This window comes from Pan troglodytes, chromosome 9 (assembly GCF_028858775.2).
Source record: "Pan troglodytes isolate AG18354 chromosome 9, NHGRI_mPanTro3-v2.0_pri, whole genome shotgun sequence".
Taxonomy (NCBI): domain Eukaryota; kingdom Metazoa; phylum Chordata; class Mammalia; order Primates; family Hominidae; genus Pan; species Pan troglodytes.
In genome coordinates, this window is record NC_072407.2 from 87,128,891 (window position 1) to 87,149,320 (window position 20,430).

General features: G+C 34.8%; 1 protein-coding gene across 16 annotated transcripts in view; it reads right to left on the reverse strand.

Annotated features, from left to right (window-relative positions):
* DLG2 (discs large MAGUK scaffold protein 2) overlaps positions 1-20,430 on the reverse strand; it is a 2,168,441-nt gene that overhangs the window by 1,647,184 nt on the left and 500,827 nt on the right. For 11 of the 16 annotated variants that reach the window (XM_063783332.1, XM_063783324.1, XM_063783328.1 and 8 more), the window contains one exon: positions 11,850-11,924. The exons of the other annotated variants lie outside the window; for them this stretch is intronic. In XM_063783332.1, the coding sequence (XP_063639402.1) occupies positions 11,850-11,924 (75 nt within the window). The remainder of the gene's footprint in view (positions 1-11,849; positions 11,925-20,430) is intronic. 16 annotated transcript variants of the gene reach the window in all.

Genomic DNA, 20,430 nt, shown 5'->3' on the forward strand with positions numbered 1-20,430 from the left:
GAACATGATAGATAGAGAGAGATGCCCAGGAGAGTTCACAAGACATTCACATACTTTGTATCTAGAAAAAAATCATTATAATTGCACTGGACCTGGCACTCCATAACCAAACCAATCACTTGCGCTTCTAAAGGCTCCTTCATCACCAAAGGCTAGAACATATTTTCCAAAAATACTTTTCAGGAACTCAAGTAGCCAAAACCAAACGTACCAATGGTTCTGAGTTAGGAAATACCTTTCAAAGATATAGAAATTGTAAAAGAAATCACCATCAGAAAAAAATTAAATTCTATGCTCTTATTAAGTAAATTAACTCATATTAACATCTAAACTTCATACATTTCAGTTATATCTTACACTATCTGAGGTAAGTGGAAGTAAGTCAAGCTGTGAGAGAGTTCATTGCTCAAGTGCCTTTGAGAGGCAACATGGATTTTAAATGCAACCACCTTCAGAGTTCTCTAGTGCTGATAATAATAATATAATAATAACAATAAAATTAACATGAATTGAGCACCTACTATGCAACAGGAACTGATTTAGGCATATTTATATGTTGTCTCTAATTCTGAAAATAATCTTTCAATGTAGGTAATTATTATTATTTCTATTTCATAAATGAGGAAAGTAAGGCAAAGAGATATTGAAAGGTCATATGGCTGGTGAGAAAAAGACGATTTTAACAAGGTCTGCTTGACTCCAAAACTCATGTCCTTACTTCAGTGCAATACGCCCTTAAGTGATGGCCGAAAAGATCAAAAGAACAAAGATTTATCTACATTGAAAAGCCCAAGTAATGCTAGTACATGCCAATGCACTGTTAATAACCAGTAACAGTACACCACCCAAGGCAAATCTCCTTGCACATATTACCAGGGATCTCTGCTTTGCCATCAGTCTCTCCTTCTTTCAACACCACCCCACCATCTCTACCACAAACTCAAGCCAATGCCTCAGTTACTTAGGTTAGAGAAGAGAAATATCTGCTACTCTGAGAGTTTATATAAACTGAAACATGCCAGCTACCTGGTCATCTAAGAACTGTCAAAGAAAGAGAGGCTCATAAATGTGAATCATCCTGAGAATGAAGGTTATTGGAGCATTATATAGTTTTGTATTTTGAATGATTTTTAAATTTGCAAATGTTTTTGGTAGCTACAGTTAGAAGACACAAAGGTAATTCTGATGTCTTCTCCAAAACAGCTTTAGAAATAATTTTAGTTTTTTATGTGTTGACTCATGACCAACATTTATGAATGTCAGTCAAGATATAAGGTTGTAATATTCCAGTGCCCCAGAACCAAATTATATCATAGAGCGTAAGAGCTTGTTATTGCTTTTAACACTTCTTTCTTTCCAAGCTGTCAGATGCCATTTCTCTTGACTGCCAATATAGCAGCCTTCAGCAATGTCCTCTCTTGAATTTCCACACACCTGCTCTCATTACCTGGATTTTCTAATTGGTTAGATAATAAAATGCCATGATTATATGAGATATATCTGAAAAGTCTCTACAAGGCATTATGGGTCTCTCATGTTCAAACATGTATGCCTAAGAAATATTAAGAAGACAATACAGTAAAATCATAGAATAAGTTATCAGTAAATTAGTTGTGAGCACTGAAATACTGATTTAGTACACTTCAACGCCATTTTTAGTATTTCTCAGTTTATGCTATATAATTAAGGTTTGTGGGTATTAAATAAGTAAAATATTGAGTACAGCCCAAACTCCTGTAAGTTGATGTTAGAGAGAATAAGTACTCTATTCTTCCAGGTACTTTTTTTTGACACAGAAACAGAAGTCTTGAATTGGAAAAACTATGATTCCATCCCATTATGGCATTTTGTACTCCTAATAGCTTACAAATTATTGAATCACCATATTCTATTAGTAGCTTTGTACAAACCTGTGAAAAAATAATGCTGTAGCACACAGCTCTGTCATGAAACCATCTCTGGGAGAACATTTCGTATTCAATTACTGCAACAAAGGATGAAACCAAGAAGCAGAAAGATAGGGCTTAGCAACCCCTTAAAGAAAGCCCATTATTAAAATTCCTTCAGTTCTGAATGGTAGGTCATGCTGAATTTCTAAATAGTCAGTCTTGTAACCCTCTTTATACAGTGGCTATATACGTGGTCTTCTCCAAATAAATAAGATGAGATTAGCAGTTCCAACAGTACTGTGAAGAAAGACCTTCAAACGTGCTTTTGTGGCTGCCAAGATGGTTGTTCAACACTCCAATACTGTCAAACTGCAATGCATAGAATCCATGTGGCATCTTCCACGATACAAAGCATAGCTAATTAAAAAAAAGCCTCTTCTAAATTCATCATTTTTACAGCTAACTCAGGAGCATCAATTTGCCTATAGAGATAGTAAACAATATCAGAAACAGAGCCAAATTCGGAATCCAAAGGAGTCATTCTGGCTCCCCTACGTGCTGATGATATGTTGCCAAAATGAGTTATTTTACTTCTCTGAGTTTCAGTTTCCTCATCTGTCAAACAAGGTAAGAATATGTTCCCTATTCAACCCAGAGTAAATATAAAGTCTGTGAAAGTATTTTAAACACTTGCAAGAAATAAGCAACTCAGAATCTTTAATGGTGCTATGTCATAGAAAAATAGCCCAGAGAAAGTCAGGCATGGATTATGAGTAGGTAGATTATGCTCTCAGGAATCCTAGAAAAGGGCTTCTTAATATTCTCAATAGAAAGCCAATACATTATTTTAGCAAATGAAAGTTTTAAGTATTAAAAACAAACATCAAAAGAAACAAACAAAAATTCCCCTTTCATAATAAAAACAACCAACATTAGTAATTAAGGGAACTTCCTCAGCTTGATAAAGGACATCTACAAAAATTGCACAGTTAACATCATGTTCAGTGATGAAAGACTGAATACTTTCCATCTAAAGTCAAGGAGGTCTGCTGGTACTAATTCTATTTAACATTGTACTGAAGATTCTAGCCACATCAATTGGGCAAGAAAATTAAATAAAAGGCATCCAGATTAAAAAGGAAGAAGTAAAACTTTCTCTATTTGCACATCACATAGTCTCGTACAGTATCTAGAAAATCCTATGAAATTTTCTGAAAAGCTATTAGAACTAGTAAGTTTGGTAAGGTTGCTGATACAAGATTAACAAATGCTGATTTTATTTCTATACACTAGAATGACCAATGTAAAAGTGGAATTAAGAAAACAACTTTGTTTACAATAGCATTGAAAAGAATAAAATATTTTGGAATAAATTTAGCAAAAGAAGGGCAAAACTTGTATTCCAAAAACTATAAAACATTGTAGAAAAATTTAAAGAAGACTCTAATAAATGGAAGGACATTCATGGATCAGAAGATATAATACTGATAAACAGCAATATTCCTCAAATTGATGTACAGAGTCAATGAAATCTCTATGAAAATCCCAGCAGGCTTCTGTAGAAATTCATAAGCTAATCCTAAAATGCATGCAAAAATGCAATGGACCCAGAATAGCCAAAACAATCTTGGAAAAGAACAGAGTTGGCGTCTCACACTACCAAATTTCAAACTTACTACAAAGCTACCATAATCAAGACAGTGTGGCACTGGCAAAAGGATATACATAAAGATTATTGAAACAGAGTTGAAAGTCCATAAATGGACACATATACTTACAGTCAGTTGATTTTCAACAGAAGGGAAGAGACAACTCGATGGAGGAAAGAATAGATTTTTCAACAAATGATGCTGCGACATTTGGATATCCATATATACTATATAGAAAGACTAACTCAAAACTGATGATAGACCTAAATGCAAGAGCTAAAACTATAAAACTTTTAAAAGAAAATGTAGAAGGAAATCTTTGTGACCTTGGGTTATGCCAAGCCTTTTTAGATACAACATCAAAAATACAGGTGACCAAAAAAAGATAAATTAGACTTTATCAAAATGTAAACATTTTATGCTTCAAATGCCATTACCAAAAAGTAAAAAGATAACCCACAGAACAGGAGAAAATATCTGCAGATCACATATCTGATAAGGGACTAATACCCAGAACATGTAAAGAACTCTTACAACTCAATAATAAAAAGACAAAAGCATTAAAAATCGGTATAGGATCTTAATAGACATTTTAACAAGAAGATAAACGGTAATAAGTACATGAAAACACGGTCACATCACTAATCAATAAATAATTCAAAATCAAAACCAAAATGAGATACTACCTCACACCTATTAGGATTGTTATAATACAAAAGATAGGTAATAACGAGTGTTTGTGAAACTGTAGAAAAATTAAAACTTTCATATATTGCTAGAAGGAATGTAAAATGGTGCAAATGTTATGGGAAACAGTTTGACAGTGACTCAAAAAGTTAAACATAGAGTTAGCATATGACCCAGAAATTTCATTCCTAGGCATATACCCAAGAGAACTGAAAATACATGTCCACACAAAAACTTGCACAAAAATATTCATAGTAGCATTATTCATAACATCAAAAAGTGGAAACAATCCAAATGTCTATCAACTGATGAATGGATAAACAAAATATGGTATACTCATACAATGAAATATTATTCAGCAAAATAATGAAGAAATAATGGATGGTACAACATGGACGAACCTTGGAAACATTAGGCTAAGTGAAAAAAGTCGGTCACAAAGGCTGCATATTACATACTTCCGCTTATAGGAAATATCTAGAAAGGGCAAATCCATAGAAACAGAAAGTAGATTAGTGGTTTGTAAGAGCTGGGAGGAGAATGGGAAATTACTGATAATGGATGTAGGGTTTCTTTTAGGGTCATAAAAATGTCCCAGAAATGTCCCAAAATTGATTGGAGTGATAGTTGTACAACTCTGTGAAAGAACTAACATTCATTGAATTGTATACTTTAAATGGGTGAATTGTATGGTATGTGAATTATATTCCAGAGATACTGTTAAAGGATTGAAAAACAAAAAAAACTGATGGAAAACAACAATAAGAGCACAAACAAAAAATCCCAAACACTCATAGGAATAATGTCATAAAGTTTTATATTCACTCTGTGTTCTATTAGATCTTTGGCTGAATGGCAAAAAAACAAAAACAAAAAACAGAGAGAGACAGGAGAAAGAGGTGGGTGAATATTGAGGTCCACAAATCAGTCAAGTTGAATAAAGAGGAAATTCTAAGGAAAATATTAAAAATTACAGAAAGAGGAAGCTGGGGACACTGAGCATAAACTTTGATGACATCAATTTTACCGTGTGCCTATCCACTATTCCTCCACTTAGTTTCTCAGATCTTGCCAGCAACCTTAGGGCTTGCATCCTCCATTTCTTTGCTCAGGGCATGCTGAATACATGTCTATGTGTTTTCTGTTTTATTTCCTGTGTAGGTTTTATGTGTGCGCACTGGGAGTGCCCTTTCATCTTTCCCATGAACCAATGTCCCCCTCCATAAATACTGTGGGTTCCCTTTCTGGGCATATTTCAAAGATCAGTGTAACAAAATTATTTTATATGAGTATTACCATTCCCAGCAGAGTCTTTAAAACTAGATAGGAAACTGGTGTAAGTCTAAAATACTGTAAGGGCCAGAGCTTAGGGAAAAGAGCAACATATCTATTCTATCAATCTCATCTTCTCTATACTTTTATTGATTAAGAGCCCATGACTACAGCAAAAATGAAATTAGAGGCACTCTACAGAACTCACATTTCTTAAAGTACATCATGCCTTTTCTGAGATAATTTCCCCTCTGGATTCTTTTCCAATCCTGTGGCTACCACCCGTATGGCCAAATGTACTCTAATCCCACTGCCCACCAATTTAAGGTCCTGTACACTGCAATTTTCTGCAATTTTCCTAAAGCTATGATTATCTGATAATATCCTGGCTTCGATTTATAAGAGGACTGCTGATAGCATGAAAACCTTGCCCTAAAAAATAAAAATTGTATGTAGTCTTTCGAAAGACAACTCTTCAAAGCCATTCTGGGTCTAATTTCCCAGCAGCAGAATTAGTCCAGAGGGTGCTGCCTTCATAGAAGCTCTGGAAACACCCAGAGAGCAGACACAACACTATTTTATAACTGGGTTAGATGCTTCTGAGTGCCATGGTCTGTGTATTTATGTAGGGTGTATACCAAATTAGGTCACACAATGCATTCTGGGAAAAAAAGGGTTGGGAGGAACTACCAAAAAAAGAAAAAAAAAACCTTTAGGACTATTGCAGAATAGCTTATGCACACTATCTTACTGGTTTCAATTAGACTGAATGATCCTGACTGTGGGTAATGTGAGGCAGTCTGGGAGAGCATGCTGGAACAATTAACACTTTAAAAGAACATCTCCTCTGGTTTCTGTGAGAAATGTCTGTTTTTACTGATTTCCCATAAAAGAGAGAAATTACTTTCATATTCTAGAGAGACATAGTAGGAAGATGTTGAAGTGTTTTTAAATGAAAAGGAAAACCTGGCCCCACTCCTTAAAAATGGCTGTATACAAACAGAAATGAAAATGGCTGAGAATATCAATAGCGCTCATTAATATGACACTCCAATGTCATCGGTTCCTGCCTGTCATAGAACAAAAAGTTTCTTTTTCAAGAACTGCAAGATTCTGCTTTCAAAGTCTTAAAGAGTTGTATATTAACTCCTAGAACCTTTTTCCAGAAAAGGCTCTCCTACATAGGTCTAAATGAGTACCCCTGATTTACTATTGGGTTATTGTCTGTTTTTTTACGCTTTTTCTCACCAATTTATCCTGCCCCATGCACTCCCTTCTGGAATGACCTATCCTTTTCTTTCTTTCCTTCTAGCACTTACTAAGCACTTAATTATGTGCCAGGTGCTATGTTAACACTTATTATGCATTATTTCATGTAAATCTCAAAATATCCTGTTGTGTACATAAACTCAGATTAGGTAAATTGTCCAAGGTCATACAGCTTACTAGTAGAAGAGTAATACTTTACTCTTTCCACTTACTAGTGGAAGAGTTAATACTTTAACACAAGTTTCATTCAATTCTAAAGGGTGTACCCTTAACTATGACCAAATATTGCATCTTTTGTCTTCCAAAATCCAACTTAAGGCAACTTCCCATTTGGAAAATGTATAGTGCTTTCTATAGACCATTATTAAATAATGTGTTGCCAAGTATAATTATGATTTATTTATACACATTGTTTTCTGCTATACATTGAGAAATCCAAGGGTCAGTTAAAATACGTGTTCAGTAACTACTTCTTGAATAAGTAAATGAGAGTTGACATATTCAGAATTCAGTGCTCTAATTTATAAATGTTTATGCTATTTGAGAATATTTCACTTATCTGCTTATAGTATTATATAGTGATAGAAACCTATAGATATAGCAATATCTATGATAAGTTCCATAATAGCAGTCAACTTAGCTTTAAGAAACTCCTTTCCTAGCGTTAATTTCCAGTAACTAAGGGGTGTGCAAATATGCAACGAAACAAAAGAATTTTTGTAGCCAAATCATGTGTATTTATACTTTGCATGTCTAATTGATAAAACCACACATTATAGCCATTTCTGAGTATACCTAATAATTAAGAATTGAGGATATTCAGAATTGGGTTTGGGGATATTCCTCAAAATGATTAAATCCATGCATGGGCCATAGCCATACTGAGTGGTTCACAAATATGCTCTAAAATGCAGCAGCCACTCAAGCTTCTTACAGTTGGTCATATCCAAAGTTCTTTAATTCCAAGTGCCAAATGCTAATTCTTAGCCTAGTTCACCCAGATTCAGAGAGCTATCATTCTTCAGCTGAGTCCTAGAAACTGTGGACATTTTCTCAATTGTTTGCAGATGGCAGAAGCTCAGGTAGCTACTGTGTTCATATTCATGGTCATACAAACCAATGAGGCATATAATCAATTTAAATTTAAAATGTAAGGGTAAGGAAGGCTATCATTCTAGTCATTAATATAGCCGCACGATAGGAGAGAAACAAACTGCCACACTTTTCACTAGGGAAGATATTTCATGTATTCAGAAAGTTTAATTATGTCCATGTTTCTAAATAATTAACGGGGAGTATAATTTCTTTTCTGCTCAAACCCCAATCTGTACATTATAGTTACTACTGAAAGGACAAGTCTTAAAAAAAAAAAAAAAAGCCTCTCAGCCCCATTACTACATAGGTGCCGAGGGCCAAAAAACAAACAAATAAACACACACACACACACACATCCAGGAAGAAAGAGAACAAAAAGTTAATAGAAGCCATTTTCAAGGCAATATGTAACTGGTGACAGACATTTGCAAAGCAATCTGGAGGAGCCAGAAATCCAATGATAAAAGTTCTGCACTTAAAATGAACTTGGGGCAAATGCAGACATGAAAACCAAGGCTTTTTTGCAAAATGTAATAAAGCCTAATTATGAGGATACAATCATCCCAGAGTAGAACAACAAAGAGCAAGAATAGGACAGTGGAGAAAGGAATGTAGGAGAGAATAAACTGAATTTGAAAAATATACAAGGATAATAGAGACTATCAATTTATTAGGCATGTAAGTATGAATTAATTTATTTATAACTTTCTTCAGTCCTTGGAGAATTTATGACAGCCAAGACACTCTCTTAAGCACAAGGTGAAGATTTTCACTATTTCCTGAGAGATTATAAAATGAATATTAATACCAGAATTTCATACATATCATAGTTTTTGGTTATATAAATATATGTATGTTAATTGTAGAGTTAACTGCCCATATTTTTTTATTCTATAAGATGAATTAAGGTATTATCAAATTATTATTTCATCATTTTTTAAATATACCCAAGTGTTGTCTGCAGTCAGATATTTGAAATAGATTATAAATTATCAAAATCCCAGTGTTAGTGCTTTTTTCTGAGACTACTACTTATTACACTAGCTCTAGGGGAGACTCAGTAAACACTGCTGACTAGTAGTATTAAACTATTTTCTTTTTCCTTTTGGTTGCAAGTAAATCAAAGAACAAACCCTATCAAAAATAAATAAAACAAAATCTAAATAACTGAGAAAGAAGTAACATTGATTGTAAGTTATTGAGGCCATTTCACAGAATCCAAGAGAGTTTTGAGTACATAATACCTAAGAAGGGCAGATACAAAGCAGCTTTAGAGGTCTAAGCAACTGAGCCTCACATAACTTTTTCCAAACTGTTCTCATTCATATGATTCAAAATTGATGACTACCAGTTTGGTATATCTCCAGTACAAATTTCAAATTCCCAGGAAAAAAAATTCAACTGGCCCTGCTGGAATCAAATGTCTTCCTCCTGGATCAGTCAGTCCTGGCCAGGGGCAGGCTCACATAATCTAAACATGACCATCGGGAGCCCACCTCTGTGGACTGGGGGTTCTCTGCAGAGAAAGCAGATCGGTATCTGCTGCACAACTCCTTCAGAAAATATGTGTTTCACTGGGAGATATAATTACTTTTATGTAAATAGCAAAGGAAATTTATGAAACCAGTAGCCCCCAGTTCTATGGCAGAAATGAAAAAGAAACATCTACTTTCTGATTCTCTCACCTGACCACAGCACTGAGAATAAGACTTTAATGCTGGCGCTCTGACTTGTGATCTTCAGGAAGAGTCTTAAATGTAGTTGTTTATTTGTTCCTAAGGTTCTACAATAGAACTAGGACCTAATCTGGGATTCCCAGATCCCAAGGGGTTCATCAACTCCAAGGGAATAATGAAAGATGAACGATTTATAATAATTCAAAAGACAGAATCCTAATTATGCAATTTCCTTGCAACAAGACTGCACAAAGTAATAAAATGTGAAAGTTCTTATATTAATATTTTGGGCTGAAATTACCAGTGTATTAGAGATCAGAAATTCTTATTGGTATTATACATGAGTGTGTTTGATTTACATAGGATTACTGCCTTATTCATGTTTATATTTCCAGCAATTGGCATAGTACTAGACACAACTGAATGGAATTACTAAACTTTGTAGCTTGAAAACAAAATTCCTGAAAACACACGTTCTATGGTATTCTCTTAGGAGAAAAGTGTTAAAGAATGATGAAGAGGAGAAATAGAAACTACCAGCCTAAGAGGGTAAAATACCATTATTAATCCTCTTTACCAAGAAATCTGAGAGCTGTGAAATAATTTATTAAAACTTACTAAAGAGAAAAATCAACATATAGGAGATTCACATATTGAAATTTAACTCCCAGAATTTCTGCCATGTACCAGGGATTTTACTAGCTGTGGATATACTAGGACCCCAAGGAGCACATTGTCTCCATGGAGAAACAGATGTAGGAATCAGTAGTTATGAAATGATACCATCAGGGATACAATAAAAGAAGTGTTCTATTTATGAACAAATAATAGAATTATTAAAACACATCCTTTCTCAGTTCAAGATCAGCCTGTTCAACACGGCAAAACCTCGTTACTTACCAAAAATACGAAAAAAAAAGTTAGCTGGGCTTAGTGGCATGCACCTGTAATCCCAGCTACTTGGGGAGGCTGAGGCACAAGAATCACTTGAATCCGGGAGGTGGAGGCTGCAGTGAGCCAAGATCATGCCACTACACTCCAGCCTGGGCAACAGAGTAAAACCCTGTCTCAAAAATAAAAACCAAAACCAAAAACAAAAAAACCACATCCTTTCTCTATCATAAGTAGTCCCTAAGCATGCACTCTCCTCTGATCATCTGCTCAAAAATTAACATTTTTATTCTCTGAGTCTCCAGCATGTCTGGGCTCCCTCTGCACTGCAGGAATACCTCCAAAATTTAGCATCACCATCTCTCCTTCACTAAAGGTGATCCCACTTTCTCCCCCCGCCACAGATAAACAAAAACTGAGGAAAAAAGCTTAATCTCTCACACAATCTGAGTGAAAATCAGGCTCCCCCAGGCTTACTGCTAACATAGTTGTAAGACATGTTATGTCAGTCCAGTCATATCTTTCAGCACATGGTACCTCAACAATAGATAAAGATATTTAGGAAGCTCCACATATTACTTTTCCATTGCCTACAAGGGGAGTCAAATGAGGAGAATTTCCAAAAGGTAACTTTCTAATTTTTTGTCTCCATCATACACAAATTATTTCATGACAGCTAAACTCATTTACAGTACACATAATTCCAAGAGACACCACTGTCATTTCTATTAGGCAATCCATGTATTACAGAGTATCATACATTCAGCCACTTTCTTCACACACTTCAGAGTACAGAAGTAGTAGCATGAGTACATGAAAGGAGAAGTAGGATGTCTGGGATCTGTTCCCAGTGCTACAATTGATGCACTATTCTTACTCCCTTTGCATTGAAATCTCCCATCTGTAGCACAAGGATAATGACATAGTACCTGTTTGTTTCTAAGGCACTGGAAAATTCTCTGGTAGAAGATACTATGCAAATGCAGAGACTAATATTACACCAGGAAGACTTGAAAATTGCAAGTTGGTGTGCTCATCACTATTAAGCAGTTGACACAGTGACAAAAGAGAGAGCATCTTTCTTCAAGGCATCTAAAATCAAGTATTGCTGAATATGCAGCTATTCTGAAAAACATATGTGCAAATATATTCGTTTTAATGACCTTCCAACTCTAACTCATCAATAACCCATTTAAAGCAATCCTTTCCAAGTTATCCTGACTCCAACAAAATGCATGGAATCCCTAATCACTGATATTTTTTATAATGCAAAGCTTTCTGAAAGGTTATTCTTTCTCCTTGCAAAATATTTGCTTTACTCCAGAATTTCAGAGAGCATTCTGGCTCATTCCACTAAGATTATTCCAAAATATAAAAACATTTATCCTTCAATCTGCTAATCTTGGAATAATCAAACTTACAGTACAGTGGTGGACAGGCATCCAAGCAGGGGCTTCCACTGAACAATTCTGGGCTGGGCATCTGCCTTGGTTTTGCTGCAAATAAGTAAAAATGATATTATATTCTATTTATTATGGGCCAGTATGTATATATGCTAGCTGACATGTTTATTATCAATGTTTATTACCTTATTTATAATCATAGAGAGAGAATGCTTTGTTGGTGCAATGCTGCAGAAAACTAGGTACATAATTTCTACTCTTATCAAAGCATAAGAAATTATCCTTTTCCTTTTTTGTTACTCTAAGGACTAGGTTTTTGGCACCAGGCTGTCTCAGCATCTGGCCTTCCAGGCTTCAATACCAACCACCTGAGAACTCTTATAACCCAGAGGCTGACTGTTCTCTTCCAGGCTCCTAATCAACCCTGAAACATGCTGTACTCCTGTGAGATCACATGAGTCAAGGTATAGAATGGCTGTTTATTTGTCTCTGTTTCCAGACTATAAGCTAGTGATGGTGATTCTCTCTAGAGTGTTTCATAGAACTCCAGAATGTTGGGTTGAAAGGGATAGATCTTAGAGGCCTTCTTATCACATGAAAAACTGAAGTGCAGAGAAATAAAACAATTTTCTCAAGGAGTCAGAAATTTGACATTCTAAACCATTTTCCAGGCACTTCTTTATACAAAAGAAATTTATCACTAGTTAACCTATACTTTTGTTGTAATTCCTGTAAATTTACTTCTAATTGGCTTTTAAAAATAATACAGTGCTTTAATTTCACCAACAATACTGCTACACCCCTTTGATAATGAAAACTGATTAGTCCAAAAGGGGGGGAAGGATTTTAATAAGCCATGCTTTATCTTTTATTTTTTTCATTGTATTCTCAGTGATAATATAGGCATACTTATAATATTAATAATCGCCATAAAAACCACAGCTGTGATTTACTGAACAACTAAATATGCAAGGCACTATTCTGGACACATTATATTATTACTAGTCCCCACAATAAACATAAGTAGGAGTATTATGCTCACTTTCTAGTGGAGAAAACAGAGACTTAGAGAGGTTAAGCAACTTGGCTAAAACTCAACCTACTAGACAGCAGCATCTCTGAGATTGCAGCAAGACTCTGGCTGACTCTGGTGCCCATGTATGCTCTTTCTTTTATAAGAAGTTGCCTCTGTTATTTTAGACTGTCTCTTTAATGGGAGGTAAGCCATGTCATCATCCAATCTGATTTTATCTAATGAATGATCCTAACATTTCTGATTTAACTGAATAAAATACTGAATTAAGTACTCCTATCACACTAAAATTTTTGCCTGTGATTTGTAAGCTTTTTAGAGCAACTTTATTTGGTTGATCTATTTTTAAGGCATCACTAAGCCCTAAAATGCTGTATGAGTGATTATGGATAAAGTCATCATAAAAATAAACTTATATCATCAATCTCCATGATCAGTTTCTTTAAAGCAAAATATGATATGCAGCAGCAGCAGCAGAGTACAGAAGGTACACTGGTCAGATAACCACAATTTTAAGCTAATTTTGGCCATGTGCTTGCTGCCATGAAATGCTCTTGACAGTCACAACTGTGAAACAATGTTAGTATTTTGCCTAATTCACAGATAATAGATATAGATTCTCCTCAGATCATTATCACAATTTGCAAGGAAGCTACTAATGAGAACACACAACATATTCACAAAATATGACGGGTGCATAAATTAGGTGTGTTTCAACTTCTGCGGTGCTCAGCATGGGATAAAGAAAGATGGAAATGTGTGTTTCTGTTTTGCCTTCTATTATTACCTGATTTCTGACACTAAGATCTTCTCGTAAGTGTTTTAACTAAGAAAATTAACAATGATTTTACAAGGCCAGACAAATAAAAAAGACTAGTGATGACACATGTCATGTGAACACAAATTATTCTTTAATACTATTGTATGATAAGCAAAAAACATTGAAATAGAAGTTAGAACCTTGGATTTTAGTTTAGTGTTCCCATTGATCTACCTGTGGAACTTTGGAAAACTCACTTTAACACTTTAGGCCACACTTTTCTCATCTGTAAAATGAGAAAGTTTCTTGGATCCATCATTCAATGTGGAGAGAGGAAGAGCCAAATTTACCCAAAGATCTTTCCCAAACTTTATAGTTCTACCAAGAATTTAATATTTGGTTTTATCTACCAAAGTGGTATACCCTGCAGTTGAGATCATTTATCATTCTGATATACTGATGAAACATCTTTTAGGGTCTTGGGAATATGAACAGGAAATGGTTATTTCCCTGTGAGTTTCAGTGCTAGCAAAGATCGACAACCACTAGACTAGATGGTCTCGAAAGAGCCTTCCACTTAAGTGTGGTTATTGAAAATCCTAACCTCATGTTTTGTCTACCACTTCGCTCTACTTCTAAAGAAGACAAGATCTAACATGGATCAAGGAACCTACCACAGCAGGTGGAGAAGGAAAGGGATTTAAAATTCTTTTTCCTCGAAGTCTTCATTCTCCTTCTTCAGTATCTTTTGTTTTTAACATTTAATGTGTACACTGTGGCATAACAGAGTTTGGGCCTACCTCCTACTCAAAAGAGTAGCAGGCCAGCTCCTTAGAAGCCCAGCTAGAACCTGAATAAACACTAGGGGAAAGGACACTATCATGTCTAACTCTTAGTTAACTCTTAAGCCAAAAAACAAGGGAGAACATTAGAATTCCCTCAAGGGAGAACCTAGCTCTCTAAGCAAAGATTTAAGATAGAAGTTGGTGACAAAAGGTAAAGCTTTCCCACCTTCCTTCTGTCTCATTCATCTATCCAGGATGTTTATACCTGTAGATTAGTGATATGTGACTAGACCAGGATTCGGGGATTTGCAATGCTGACCGTTAAAAACATGTCCTCTTAAGAGACAAAACTATCAATGGGTCTTAGTCTTTTAAAAACAGATAGGTTGATGTCTCCAAACCTCTCATCTTCCTTGGTTATCTGTTTCTCACTTTAGAATCTTGACATATTTCATTCCAGAATATTCTGAGAACATTAGCTAAATATGCTGACCAATTACACCTGAGATTGATTGTATAAATATGTAACTACAAAGAACTTGAAAAGTGACCTAGAGAACCCTAAAGATGTTCTTCTCAAACAACCCCATCCCTCCAAAAACATGGGAATATTTTTTTGGGGGGTATCAGGGGCTTATACACAGTTAGAGTGCTTTGGAGTTTAGAAATGCTTATATATACATTTAGCCATTTCATCCTCAGAAAAAGTTGTGTGTGGCAGAGTGAGAGATGATTCACACAAATAAAATTTTGACCTAAATGTTTCATTAAAATAGCATGTTCTTTTGAAAGCAGAGTAAGAGCTGAAAGGTTCTGTTGTTCTACTGTTCACAGTAAAATGATCCTCATAAACAAAGGAGTTTTTTTTTGGGGTGGGGGTGTGGTATTGAGAAGTATTGCATGATAGAACTGTACACATATTTGCTCATTCATTTACCCATCCCTCAGTCACCAAAATACACTCCATGAATGGTACATTAGGTATACATATAGATTTTAAATTTAGAACTATAAAAATTTAAATAATCCTTATTCTCCTAAAGCCCCCAACCTTTTAGGAGATACAATACAATGTACTGAGTTTAAAACAGGGTTAAATAACAGGACCATTCATCCATTCATGTAGTTGGTCAACAAGCATTTATTGAGCAATTACTAAGTGCCAGCTATTGCATTAGGAATAAGGATATATCAAGACTTAGTATCTGTCTAAAAAAGTACTTATTCTAAGGAGAAAGATAAACTAATAAAGCTGCAGTTATAAAGCAATATTACTGATATGGGATAAATAAACCATTTCATGACAGATCAAAAATATTCACTGAACTCATTCTTGGGGCAGGAGTAAGAAATGAACAAGCGTAAGGGAAAATTATACAGAGGAATTGAGGCAAAAGGTGGAAGTATTTAACTCTGGCTGGGTAATTCAGAAATGTCTTTTTGAAGAGACACTTCAGGTTTCCAACACAGTTTTAAGGAGGCAAAGGTGTAAGAAGAGGGCGTTACAGGCTAAAGGTAACTCAAAAGACCATCTGATAGTGCAAATTAAAGACATTATTGGCCTTGTCAAGAAACTCCTCAATTCTGGACCTCAGAATCCCAGGACTGAGGAGAAAGAATGATTTTATGCTATACAGAGAGCTGAGTTCAGCCTTTCCCTTTATCTCTTCTTCACAAGACTAAATGGACAGCAGGGTGTGGGATAAATGAATCCTACCAGGAAGTGGACATGGAAGGACCCAGATCTGATCCTGTAAAACACACAAGAGGCCCTCCTGAGTTTAATCTTTGAACAAGCATTTCAGCTGTCTTACTCATCCGTGAGACTCTAAGGTATTTGACAGATGAAGAAAAAGAGGTCAAAACGTGATGCCCAAGGAGCAGAACTAAGTGGCTTTTTGCATGCAGAACTAAAATGACATGCAATAATGTGTATGCAAATGTACTGTGAGTTGTAAAGTACTTTAGAAATGTAATGGATAATTATAAAGCATTAATTATTTGAAAATTAATTTTATGAGCTAATTCTTGTTATTAAAATTACTAGAACACTTTTTCTGACTTCTAGTCCAATATACTCTCTAGCACATCAAGAGTTAAAAATTTTTTCAAAAAGTTTGAGGAAAAACAACGACTCAGAAAGTGCCTCCAAATCATCAATTTCATATATTTCTAAATATAGAGATATAATATGTATCTATATTTGTATGTATGTATCTACATACACATAATGTGTTCATTATGCATCATCCACATAATGTGTCTATAGATACATATATAGTTACAAATATGATTTATGTGTGTGTATACAGGTGTATATTAAAAAATTATTCTGGCAAAATAAAGGTTTTCATTGAATTAGTTTTCTAATTTCCCATAAAGACATGTAATTTCAGAGTGAGATGTTTAAAAAAAGAGAAGATCAAATCTTGCCATGTGCTAATGTAAAATACATTATAGGGGGAAATATGTGCACAAAATGTTACATTGGAAGTCCTAAGACACCAAGATATAAAAATGAGATTCCAAAGGAGGCTAGACCACGTGTGCAATATTCAAATAAATTACCAAGAACCAACTTCAGGATCCTGAATCCTATCTATAATGTAATATAATGCTGGTATACAAAAGTTAGATGACTAAAGATTTAGAAAGGGGGAGAATATCTTTGAAGAGGGGTTGAGAAGTCTTACATATCACCTACAATTAGCAAAAGAAACTTCAATGGGACTGCACCTAGAGCTTAACATAACTTCCTTGGGTTTAGGAGGTCAGTATACTGGGATTTGACTCTCACCTAAGAAGCTTAACCAGTGAGATAACGTGGCAAATTGGTTCTTAAGTGAGAAGTGGCTTCATATGGGTTAGCCTGCACTCTCAGAGTTTGTCAAGGCAAAAGATTCATTCTGGAGCCATTGTAACACCTGCAAAGACAACCCTCCATATAGGGTGGGCTGCTGTAAAATGTGACGCTAAGGAAATGCCTCATCCACATCATAGGAGATTTAGGCCCAGAAGGGGAAACTTCCAAAGACTGAGGAAAGTGTCCATGAGGGAAAAACTCAAGCCAGACATTTTCTGGCTGCGTTAAAATCCCAGATCCACTGTTTGCTAGCTATGTAACCCTAGGCAAGTTGCTTTACCTCTCTTTGCATTAGTTATGAAGATTTTAAAAGTTATAAGTAAAGCACTTAAAACTATTTCTATACATAATCAGCACTATTTGTCAGTAATTTTCTTCCTTTTTGGTTATTCTTACTGTTATTATATGTCAGGTTCGGAAGGCAAAAAACACAATTCCAGTTTAATAAGAACTTTCCTTGTCTCCTTTTCTTATTTCCCTCTTATGCTCCAAACTTGGAAGGATCAATAACCAACTAGTAAACAGGTAAATAGAAAAAAAAAAAAAAGTAATCGTAAATAGGAATAAAAAAAAAACTAGTAAAAAAAAAAAAAAATGAAAAGAGAAGTCTATGACATCCCCTTCCCCAAAGCAGATGTCCTATCTGAAGACCCCACAGTGGAAAAAAGAGAATCTTTCATCTGGAATGTGTTCAGAATTTTGACTAGTATTTGGGACTGAGCAATTTTAATTAATACATTGGGACTGTATTTGTGATATTAAGTGATTGTAGGACTTTTCATATCCTGTAAATGGAAAGTTATGAGAATACCCGTTTTCATTTAGAGGGCAGGGTAAGGACCACTGACATTAAGCCATTTTAAACAAACAATGGGGAATCCAAAATAAAATGACTTCTATTATTACATCCCATGAGTATTCCTTGTTCAATGTGTCAATTACAGATGCCAAACATACTCATGGTTAGTGTTAACTTTTTTCATTCAACTTTGGGCATATTCCTCAACATATGACTTCATCCCTTCCTGGGCTTATCCTTCCATTTGCTTCTTTTTATTTTCTCAGGCTTCAAAAGATGTTTAAAATAAGTTGGCCTAATTTGTTTCTGAGGAAATCCTTACTAAAACTGAAGCCATGCTGGGGAGTCATGAATTTGCCTCTTTTGTAAATGAAGAAAATGCTGCTGACCTATTCTCCAAAGGATGCTGAGAACAAGGGTTTTTCAGTGGGCAGTGATGATGGTGCTGAGTCATCCTCAACACTTTTCAAAATCCTTTGTGACTTCAGGCAGACATTTGCCCAGGTTAACAGAGGTGCAGTCTGTGGCTAACTAGTGCATAAGAGGATTAAACACTCTACATTAAAATATGCTAAGCACCTAGCTACCCAGATTAACAGTAATGAGTGGAATAGGCTCTGAGTTTTCAGGCTGGCCACATTAAAGGATTATAAATGGAAACCATTGTTGTGACTTGATATTTCAGGGTATCAATGGGGAGAGGACAGCGGGCTTTGACTCAGGAAGCATTTCCTAGATGTGTGATGAAATAATACATTGAGCACCATTAGATCCCAGGCACTTGACATGCATTGTCAGCTCATTGTATCATCACATTAACCCTAGATAGTAGAGGAGAGAGTTTAATACCATGAGGAATTGACTGGACCCGGGTTACAATGCCAGAGTTTTCACTTTTTACATCTGTGGCTTTGGATAAATTTCTTAATCTCTGTGAGTTTCAGTTTTCTCATCCATAAAGTGGAAAAAATAAAACCTAGCTTAAGGAATTATTGTAAGGATTATAAAACTATATACATTATAATATATATAACATATATGTCTAAGGGCCTGATATATACTCTAATAGTAATAAGATAAATACTATATAATTTACATGTTAATATCTATCTTATTAATTGGGGATCTTTCTCCTGTTTCACTTAGCTCCTCTGAGTCTATATTCTTGTATCTGAGTATAAAATAGTAATATTTATCTCACAAGGTTACTATGAAAATTAAATGAGAAAAAGTACATGAAAGCGCTTAGCAAATGTCAAGAACTTTAAACTTAAGTTTTGTTTGTAACTTTTTTGTCAGTATATAGAAGATGGAAAGAATGTCTGAAATACTGCAGCAATTTAAGATAACTAAATTTGGGAGCCAAAATTGATTCTGCAGTCTGGGATTATTTACTTGAAATCATTGGTTATAAATATTTCTAAAAACTATAATATGGTATTTTAGTATTTTATGGAGGCATGTCCCAATATTCTCTGAAGCTCTGTCAGTCTCCAAAGCTTGAGTTATTACTATGCATAGTTGAATGCAATAGAGTAATTTAAGCTACTAAATACAAGATTTAAAAGCAGTTTTGTGAAATATTTTTAATGTAATTAATATTTGCATTCTGTCATTGCATCCTAGTAATCAGATGAGAAAAACGGAATGGACTGTAATTGTACTTTTCTCCTTGCAAAAAGGAAAATTTGGATATTATTACTACTATAGAAAATAAATATTTTTTCATTGGCAGATCTTATCTATTATAAACTACAAAGTCTCATGGAAACATAAAAGACTGTAACTTCTAAAACAAGCTACTTTTTTCTTTGAAACATATTTATAAATTCACTTAGTAAAAATATATGAAATTTCAGGACCCCAAAATAAAGTCAAACCTTTGAAGAAAGAAATGCCATTCAGAAACAAGATGAAAGTAATTCACTTCTATTCTCTCTGCTACCATAGAGACAAAGAAAAAACAAAGTAAAGAGATTTAGCACTCTTAATTCTTCCTGAAATTTATAATTAACTACATGGGAAAGGGAACAATTACCATATTTCCAAAGAATAAAGAATTTTAAAAGTTGAGCTTTTGATAAGACATAATTACAACCTATTAAATATGCAATTCATACAAATTTGCTCTTATGATCTTCTTGAATTTCAAAAAATGCATATACATTGGATAGTGTTTTCTGAAAAGTACACATGGAATGCCACCAAGTTAATTGTACAGAGCTTTCTCTTATTGGAGGATTTTCTCAGTTACCTAAAATCTTGGCAAAACCTAACACAAAGAAAAGGGTCAATGGATATTACTTGCATATATGCCCTGTCTTGCTGACACCTATGAATATGTATTTTGGGACAAATG